Below are 10438 nucleotides of genomic sequence, written 5' to 3' on the forward strand. Positions count from 1 at the left end.
TTCGGGTATTTAAAGGGGTACTCCGCTGCTCAGCGTTTGGAACAAACTGTTTCGAATGCTGGAGCCGGCACTGGAAGCTTGTGATATCATAGCTCCGCCCCTCATGACATCACGGCCCACCTCCTAAATGCAAGTCTTTGGGAGGGGGCGTTACGCCCCCTCCCATAGACTTGCATTTAGGGGGTGGGGCATGACGTCATGAGGGGGCAGGGCTATGACATCACGAGCTCTCGGAGCCGGCTCCAGCATTCGGAACAGTTTGTTCCAAACGCTGAACAGCGGAGTACCCCTTTAAAGCCTATCATGAGGATTGGCCATCAATAAAATAAACTATATCCGCTCCAGTGGCCTCTGTCACTTTTTGATAGGTTGGGGCTTCAGTGGTAAGACACTTACCGATCATTAAAATGATTGAGGAGAAGGGCGCAGTAGCTTCACTATCTGGCTTTGTCCAGTTATAGTAGACAGCCCCATTTTTAGTCTATATGGCCGTCCATAAGCATGCTACGGATAGGTGGGGGTCCCAGACCTCGACTGATCAAAACTTTTGATGTGCCTGTGTCAAAAGTTTTATTTATATATATATATATATATATATATATATATATGAAAGGCATACCTTAACAAAGTATTTCCCAACCAGGGTGCCTCCAGCTGTCGCAAAACTAAAACTTCAAGCATTCCTGCCCAGCCTTTGGTTGTCCGTTCATGCTGGGAGTTGCAGTTTAGCAACAGCTGGAGGCACCCTGGTTGGGAAACACTGGCCTAAGGCATCATCCACACTATGGGCATGGAGCCTGTAGACACACTGATTTAGAGCTATGCTTTACAGAAGATATATAGGTTACAATAGACAGGAGCTCTCCCCCTCTCCTCCCAGTCCCCATACAGTTCTATAGGAGAGGCACGAACACTGCCTCCCCGCCTCTCCCATAGAGATGTATGGAGAAGGCGTGCCAGCTGCAACGTCATGCTGCTGCCGGCACGCCCCCTGCACGGGACAGCCGCGGCCCCGTACAGGAGATCACAGGGGTCCCAGCGGTCGGACCCCCCCCCCCCGCGATCAAACACTTATCCCCTATCCTGTGAATAGGGGATAAGTGTCATACCGCTACAGTTGTCCTTTAAAGGGTTACTCTGTCCCTAGACATCTTATCCCCTATCCAAAGGATAGGGGATAGGATGTCAGATTGCTGGGGACCCCCGCAATATAGCAAGCAGCACCCACCTGTAACTGCTTCCGGAAGAGCAGGAGGATCTCAGGCTAATTCCTCCCGACCACAGGGGACGGAAGATCATGACGCCATGACTCAGCCCCCGTGTGATGTCACACTCCGCCCCCTCAATTCAAGTCTATGGGAGGGGGCATGGCGGTCTCCAGCGCTTCTAGAAGCAGTTACAGGTGGGTGCTGCTTGCTATATTGCGGGGTCCCCAGCGGCAGGACCCTGGCGATCTGACATCTTATCCCTTATCCTTTGGATAGGGGATAAGATGTCTAAGGGCGGAGTACCCCTTTAAAGGTTAATGTCACTCTCTATATCAGAGAGAGATCCTCTATATACCCATCGTAGCGATGGAGACCTTCAGTGATGATCCCAGCATCCAGGTTGCGATCCCCATCATCCAATAAATAAATTATCCCTAACAGATTAAAACACTAATTTGTTGTAATGATCGACTATTGCAAATGACTTTCCAAGTTATTATTATTCATTATTATTAAAGCTAAAGAGAATTTTTTTTCTCTTCAGTTATTAAAATTAAAACCCAGTAATAAGTGAAAAGCAGATTATACTTTATACGCTAATTGGAAAACAAATTAAAATGAAATTAGATCGAGCAGCTGAATTACAGCATTGTGGCTCTATGTAGTAATGCATTCTTCTTTATTCCACCATTTCCCCACAGAATTAACCCTGATAAGCTGCTAGATGTGGAAGGACGACTGAAAGCATTTTTGGCCCAGGAGCAGGAGATGAAAGAACGAGCGCAAAGGGTAAGTGTGGGTATCGGTAGGGCAGACGATTTGGTAGAGAGCGGGTTGGTTGTTGCTTAAAGTTTTACGGTCACCTAAAAAAAAAAAACTTTAAATGGGTTATCCAGAAATAGAAAATACAGCTGATTTCTCAAAAAACAGCACCACCCCTGTCCTCAGGTTGTTTGTGGTATTACATCTTGGCTCTATTCATTTCCATAGAATTGAACTGCAATACCACACACAACCTGAGGACAGGTGTGGTGCTATTTTGGAAATAAAGCGGCCCCGTTTTTCTATTCCTGGATGACCCGTGCGATCAGACATCTTATCCCTCTTTTTTTGGATATAGGATAAGATGTCTAGGGGCGGAGTACCCCTTTAAGCCTAAAACTTCTGCATTGAGTTCATATGATTGATTGGCGAGCCAGGCATTAAAACATGACACCAGATTCATTTAGCAATCAGTGGTGGTCTTGTCCCTGAGACCCCCATCTACTTTTGATGTCTGTGTGACATGTCAAAGGTTTTTTTTTTTTTTTCTTTAAGTGGCCTTTATATTTTCTTCTATTAACCCCCATTTTTTTATTTATTCATTTTTAGTGTTTTGTTTCCTATTTGCGATCTGTCTATTTGATGAAGAACAAGGAAGTATTTGACGTCTACAAGTTGCCGCTTGCACAATATGCCCGGTGAGTTGTCTTTACTCTTTATTTAATTGTAATCAGTTTATATTACCTTTTTGTTACAGTGTGCCTGCTCGATATTCATAATATACAAGTCAGACTTCCACAGGTAGAAAATCTGCAGCATATTACAGTACCAGCCGATTGGATCGAATTTGAACAAATCTCCTCCATGTGCTGCAAAACAAAATCTGTGCAGAAACTGATTAATGGAGCAGATATTAAAGCCGCGACGTGTTCATTTATGTTACAGATACGCTGCAGATTTATTATGGGGAAATTAAAATCCTAGATAAATATTCAGTGAATTGTATTGTTCCTGATTTTACTGTGTATTTTACATGCATCAACTTTTTTTCTTCTTCTTTTTACACAGTACATGCCAAAATACTGTACACAATATTTAGTGATTATATTGTACCTTATGAAAAATACACAGCATTTCCCATCTGTGTTTACCCTTACTGGTATGCTTTTGCTTTTTGCATCTTGAGGGTAGGGTAGGGTATTTTGCTGGGTATTTGCTGCTGCCTATTTTCCTAACCGTTGAAGTCAATGGCTAGTAAACTTTGCAGCTGATTTTGCTACCCATTGACTTTAAAGGGGTTATCCAGGAAAAAACATTTTTTTATATATCAACTGGCTCCAGAAAGTTAAACAGATTTGTGAATGACTTCTATTAAAAAATCTTAATCCTGTCAGTACTTATGAGCTGATGACGTTGAGTTGTTCTTTTCTAAGTGCTCTCTGATGACACCTGTCTCGGGAACCACCCAGTTTAGAATCAAATCTTAGTAGCAAACCTCTTCTACTCTGTGCAGTTCCCGAGACAGACAGAGATGTCAGCAGAGAGCACTGTTGCCAGACAGAAATCAACAACTCAACTTCAGCAGCTGATAATTATTGAAAGGATTAAGATTTTTTTATTAGAAGTAATTTACAAATCTGTTTAACTTTTTGGAGCCAGTTGATATAAATTTTTTTTTTTCCTGGAATACCCCTTTTAATGGAAGGGAAAAAACCCAGCAGCAAAATGCGGCACGTGTGACCCTACCCTAAATGGGAATTCCCATATAATCAGTTGTTATCCAGTATCCACAGCAGTGTTTCCCAACCAGGGTGCCTCCAGCTGTTGCAAAACTACAACTCCCAGCATGCCCGGACAGCCGTTGGCTGTCCGGGCATGCTGGGAGTTGTAGTTTTACAACAGCTGGAGGCACCCTAGTTGGGAAACACTGATCCACAGGCTAGGGGTAAACATGGTGATCGATAGGGTTCTAATTGAAGAGACCCCCACTGGTCGCAGTAAAGGAGATCAATTGTCCCCTGAGTGAATGGAGCCGCAGCGCACGCTCAGCCATCCCTCCATTCACTGTCCGTACGTCTTCCAAACAGCCAAGTGCATAACTAAGTAATGTGTGGAATTCCCATAACGAATGAATGGAGCGGTGGCCGAACTTTTGCGTTGCCTCTTCATTCACTTGGGGGACAAATGTTTTTCATCACCTTTGAGCGTAAATATCCAGCAAACTGTGCATTAAATAAATTATTTATACAATATCTATAACACATAAAATGATTTTGAAGTTGTATTCTGTACATTTTTATCAACTTTACCAAAGACTGACTCCGACTCCAAAACCCTTAATTCCAAGACATGCCAACAGCATCTTTTTTGGTATGCAAGTCGCTCCTGACACCATCTGCCCTTCCCTCTACCTTTTGTAGTCCTTAGTTTGTGGTCTAGTTAAATGCCAGTTCCTGAGTTCAAAAATATGAGATATATGTGAGTATCTTATATCTATCTATCTATCTATCTCATATCTATCTATCTCATATCTATCTATCTCATATCTATCCATCTCCTATCTATCTATCTCATATCTATCTATCTCATATCTATCTATCTCCTATCTATCTATCTATCTATCTCCTATCTATCTATCTATCTATCTATCTATCTCATATCTATCTATCATCTATCTATCTATCTATCTATCTCATATCTATCTATCTCATATCTATCCATCTCCTATCTATCTATCTCATATCTATCTATCTCATATCTATCTATCTCATATCTATCTATCTCCTATCTATCTATCTCCTATCTATCTATCTATCTATCTATCTATTTATCTATCTCATATCTATCTATCTCATATCTATCTATCTATCTATCTCATATCTATCTATCTCATATCTATCTATCTCCTATCTATCTATCTCATATCTATCTATCTCATATCTATCTATCTCATATCTATCTATCTCATATCTATCTATCTCCTATCTATCTATCTATCTATCTATCTATCTCCTATCTATCTATCTATCTCATATCTATCTATCTCATATCTATCTATCATCTATCTATCTATCTATCTATCTCATATCTATCTATCTCCTATCTATCTATCTCATATCTATCTATCTATCTATCTCATATCTATCTATCTATCTCATATCTATCTATCTATCTCATATCTATCTATCTCATATCTATCTATCATCTATATATCTATCTATCTATCTATCTATCATCTATCTATCTATCTCATATCTATCTATCTCATATCTATCTATCTCATATCTATCTATCTATCTATCTATCTATCTATCTCATATCTATCTATCTCATATCTATCTATCTATCTCATATCTATCTATCTATCTATCTATCTCATATCTATCTATCTATCTCATATCTATCTATCTATCTATCTCATATCTATCTATCTATCTCATATCTATCTATCTATCTATCTATCTCATATCTATCTATCTCATATCTATCTATCTATCTCATATATATCTCTCTCATATCGGTCGGTCTCATATATCTGCAAAGAGGTTCTGCAGCACTCCAAAAAAAGTGATTTTAGTGATTTTATTTCCCCATACGGTAGTGATACTTATGATAAAGTATCACTACCGTATGGGAAAATAAAATCACTACTTGAACCTTTTTTTGGAGTGCTGCGGAACCTCTTTGCATATATATATATATATATATATCTCCACAAAAAAGAAAGGTAGCTGCAGCACACTAAGTAAAGTTCATGGTGGTTTATTCCAAAAGCTACGTTTCAACCACCCATGTGGCCTTTTTCAAGCTTGAAAAAGGCCACATGGGTGGCTGAAACGTAGCATTTGTTATTTTTAGTGTTATTTTTTTCCATCCTCCCGAACTAATAACATGCCTGAGAAAGAGGCCACATCTGCTCCTGAAAGCTCGCCTTTTGTCGTTATCTGTTTAAGTTGGCAAAAGTTATCCCCCATTGACTCCTATAGTTATTGTTTATTTTATTGAAACTGCTATTTTGTCTGTATTTACTACCTCTGGTATTAAGATGACTGATTTATGGTACAGGTCATTGGGTCTTGCTGTGGCCCCAAGAGTACGATTCCTTCAGAAGGCCCAAAACCCAAAGAGTTCTGAGACAAAACCAAAAGATGACGCCCAGGAGTCCGGCACCATCAGCGAAGAGGAGATTGCAGACTTCAAATCCCAGCTTGGTGACAAAAATTCAGATCAGACACCTAAAAGTAATACAAAAAGCGATGAAGAAACCAGTGGAGAAAGTGAGGAAGACGAGGACTCAGAAGAGAGGAGAGAGATGGAAAGACAGACCGCCTTCCAGCTGATTGATGAAGATGAGGATGATGACGACTGTCGAGATGTGGAGATCTTTACTGTAAAGAGAAGAGATGTATTTGGCGTTACTGCAGACCAAAATGATCCTGTAAGTTTAATACAAATTTATATTATTATTATTCATTATATATGGCCAAAAGTGTGTGGACGGGTTATATAGGCAGCTCATTCTGAATCCATTAATGTCTTCCTTCCCCTCCGTTATATCTCCCATCCTATTTATTAAGCACTTATGAGCGCTGCCAGTACAGTGACCCCCCCCCCCCGACCTACGATGGCCCCGACATACGATCATTTCAACATACGATGGTCTCTCAGAGGCAGCATCAACATACGATGCTTTTGTATGTTGGGGCCATCGCATAAACGGCTATCCTGCAGCGCAGACTGCTTCAGCTGCCACCGGATAGCCGTTTTCGGTGCCCCGTGTGGTCCGCTGACCTTCACTTACCTGTCCTCGGGGCTCCGGCGCGTCCTCTTCAGGATCCCTGCATCTCCATCGTCGTCATCACGTTGCCGCGCACGCTGTCCCGTCTTCCAATAGGAGCGGCGTGCGTAGCGACGTGATGGCGGCGACAGAGAGCGAGGGTGCCGGGGAAGCAGAGGCCTTGCCGGAGCATCGGGGACACGGCGACAGCGATGGAAGGCGACATCCAGGGCAGCGGTGATGGGTCCGGAGCGGGGGGGACAGGTGAGTACAACCTCTAATCCAGTGGTCTTCAACCTGCGGACCTCCAGAAGTTGCAAAACTACAACTCCCAGAATGCCCGGACAGCCGATGGCTGTCCGGGCATGCTGGGTGTTGTAGTTTTGCAACATCTGGAGGTCCGCAGGTTGTAGACCACTGTCCTATACTTTACATTGCACGGATCCCTCAACATACGATGGTTTCAACAAACGATGGTCCATTTGGAACGGATTACCAGCGTATGTTGAGGGATCACTGTATTGTACTTTCGCATAAATATTTTTTATGGCATCGACATGAAAATGGCAGATTTTCCAACACAATCTATTAATCTGCTTGAAACCAAAACGGTCTAGTTTTTCCCATGTCAACCAATCACCGCTCAGCTTTCATATCTTATCAAACTCTGGTAAAGTGAAAACTGCGTTTGGTTGTTATGGGCAAACCCAGACCGTTAGATTAGACCAATGTTTAATGGCCCTCTGGAGCATTGTATCGTACTGAAAATAGCCTCCTAAAAGTTCTACCCCTGTGTTGGAGGCATGTAATTCTCTAAAACCTAGGGGCCCAGCCCAGGTTTGTAATCCTGCCCCACCAGACTGTCCACTTGAGGCTATATACACACACACAACATAATTTCTGAGTGGAATTGCACGGAAAATTCCACTGCAGCAGAGTCCCATTGATTTCACTTGGATTCTGCTGCACTATGCACACAGCGTCCCCAGAAACATTAAACTGCTCAATGTTTCTGCTTGGAAATGCATTGCCGTCTATGAAGATGGAGCATTTCCGAGCAGTCCTAGTGCCATTTAATCAAGCAAATGTGCAGAATGTCCACCCGTGTTTTCTTGGCAGACATATTGCCCATTTTTGCCCGTGTGAACATGGCCTTATAGTTGCTATACTGATAAGCCACTCTCCTGAAGTACAAGACATCACTTCAGAGAATTCCAATGATGGTGACTTGATACTAATACAGAGCATTGCCCATTGAGCCACCATTATTGGGCATCTGTACAAGGGGAGAAATTATGGACTGACCACTTTAGCAAGTTAAAGGGGTTGTCCAGGAAAAAACTTTTTTATATATATCAACTGGCTCCAGAAAGTTAAACAGATTTGTAAATTACTTCGATTAAAAAATCTTAATCCTTCCAGTACTTATGAGCTTCTGAAGTTAAGGTTGTTCTTTTCTGTCTGAGAGTTCTCTGATGACACATGTCTTGGGAAACGCCCAGTTTAGAAGCAAATCCTCATAGCAAACCTCTTCTAAACTGGGCGGTTCCCGAGACACGTGTCATCAGAGAGGACTTAGACAGAAAAGAACAACCTTAACTTCAGAAGCTCATAAGTACTGAAAGGATTAAGATTTTTTAATTTACAAATCTGTTTAACTTTCTGGAGCCAGTTGATATAAATAAAAGTTTTTTCCTGGAATACCCCTTTAACATTTTATGTCCGCACCTTGCTGTGGGAAGTCGGCACTGGCGTCCACATACTTCTGGTCATGCAGTCTCCATGAAATTCTTTGCAAGTACTTGTAGAAAAGTCTTTAGGTTCTCATATAAATTCATCATAATCCTACAATACATTAAAAAAAATGACTAAAATTGTGTAATTCCGCCAACTTTGACCATGTAACTTTCTGCGGTTGAAAGCTAATATCGGTTCAAGACTTTGTAAGTTTGTGTTGGTATTTGTTAAAGGATATTATAGTTTTCTTTTTCTTATTAGAGCCAAGAATTGAAACATTTTAGATTTTTTTTTTCTTCTAATCTTTCTATTTTCAATTTTTTTTTATTAATTAATATTTTTATACATTTGTTGATTCATTATTTAACACATTATTATGGGGCTAGCATTTTGCCTAAACTGATTTTAACAGCATTTAGAGCAGTGTTTTCAGCTGTTGTAACACTACAGCTCCCAGCATAGCCAGAGAGCCAAAGGCATGCTGGGAGCTGTAGTTTTGCAGCAGCTGGAGACACATTTTTACAGCAAGACCCATGGACCATAGACAGGAGCTGTCCAATTGGCATGAATGGGAAAGGTTTATAACTTCGTTATGAGCACAGATATTTATTGTTGGTGAACAGGCTCCAGACCTATGAGGTTCAGGGAGTCAGATGACATCTAGGACTGTTATATGTAAATATATGCACTACGAACAAGGGCGAGTCAAGCAGAACCTGTAGCTCCTCTCTTGTGCGTCCCTGCTCTGTAAGCCGCAGGCTTTCTTACTAAACCAGAATTAACATGCGTATTGCCTGCTCTCCGTGTCGTCTCGGAGGTGAACAGTAATTGCAGTCCAAGAGCGCGGTGCTGAGCAGCATCAGCAGAAAATCTTCTGCCGTTCTCTGAGCCTTCTCTCTCTCTCCCCTCTCTCTCTCCCCTCTCTCTCTCTCCCCTCTCTCTCCCTCCCCCCCTCTCCCTCCCCCTCTCTCTCTCCCTCCCCCTCTCTCTCTCCCTCCCCCTCTCTCTCTCCCTCCCCCTCTCTCTCTCCCTCCCCCTCTCTCTCTCCCTCCCCCTCTCTCCCCCTCCCCCTCTCTCTCCCTCCCCCTCTCTCTCCCTCCCCCTCTCTCTCCCTCCCCCTCTCTCTCCCTCCCCCTCTCTCTCCCTCCCCCTCTCTCTCCCTCCCCCTCTCTCTCCCTCCCCCCCTCTCTCTCCCTCCCCCTCTCTCTCTCTGCCTCCCCCTCTCTCTCTCTCCCTCCCCCTCTCTCTCTCCCTCCCTCCCTCTCTCTCCTCCCGCCCCCTCTCTCTCTCCCTCCCCCTCTCTCTCTCTCTCCCTCCCCCTCTCTCTCTCTCCCTCCCCCTCTCTCTCTCTCCCTCCCCCTCTCTCTCTCTCCCTCCCCCTCTCTCTCTCTCTCCCTCCCCCTCTCTCTCTCTCCCTCCCCCTCTCTCTCTCCCTCCCCCTCTCTCTCTCCCTCCCCCTCTCTCTCTCCCTCCCCCCCTCTCTCCCTCCCCCTCTCTCTCTCTCCCCCTCTCTCTCTCTCCCCCTCTCTCTCTCTCCCCCTCTCTCTCTCTCCCCCTCTCTCTCTCCTCCCCCTCTCTCTCTCCTCCCCTCTCTCTCTCTCTCCCCCCCTCTCTCTCCCCCCCCTCTCTCCCCCCCTCTCCCCCCCCCTCTCTCCCCCCCCTCTCCCCCCCCCTCTCTCCCCCCCCCCCTCTCCCCCCCCCTCTCTCCCCCCCCCCTCTCTCCCACCCCCTCTCTCCCCCCCTCTCTCCCCCCCCTCTCTCCCCCCCCTCTCTCCCCCCCCTCTCTCCCCCCTCTCTCCCCCCCCTCTCTCCCCCCCCCTCTCTCTCCCCCCCCTCTCTCCCCCCCCCCCTCTCCCCCCCCCCTCTCTCCCCCCCCTCTCTCCCCACTCCATTAAAGCGCGTCCTGCGAGTGGTGTCTCATAAACCTGTGGCTCTTTTATTTATTCCTTTTAAC

General features: G+C 44.1%; 1 protein-coding gene and 1 long non-coding RNA gene across 2 annotated transcripts in view; one reads left to right on the top strand and one right to left on the bottom strand.

Annotated features, from left to right (window-relative positions):
- The window catches only part of DDX10 (DEAD-box helicase 10), a 267940-nt gene that overhangs the window by 50119 nt on the left and 207383 nt on the right, over positions 1 to 10438 (top strand). Inside the window, exons 11-13 of the mRNA XM_056561668.1 lie at positions 1910 to 1997; positions 2580 to 2668; positions 6036 to 6408. Coding sequence (XP_056417643.1) covers positions 1910 to 1997; positions 2580 to 2668; positions 6036 to 6408 — 550 coding nt within the window. The remainder of the gene's footprint in view (positions 1 to 1909; positions 1998 to 2579; positions 2669 to 6035; positions 6409 to 10438) is intronic.
- Positions 6071 to 8592, bottom strand: LOC130358425 (uncharacterized). The gene is made up of 3 exons (XR_008889517.1): positions 8476 to 8592; positions 6297 to 6358; positions 6071 to 6205 (listed from the first exon to the last, which is right to left on the bottom strand). It is a non-coding gene; the product is annotated as an uncharacterized LOC130358425 (long non-coding RNA).

Source organism: Hyla sarda, chromosome 2 (assembly GCF_029499605.1).
Source record: "Hyla sarda isolate aHylSar1 chromosome 2, aHylSar1.hap1, whole genome shotgun sequence".
Taxonomy (NCBI): Eukaryota; Metazoa; Chordata; class Amphibia; order Anura; family Hylidae; genus Hyla; species Hyla sarda.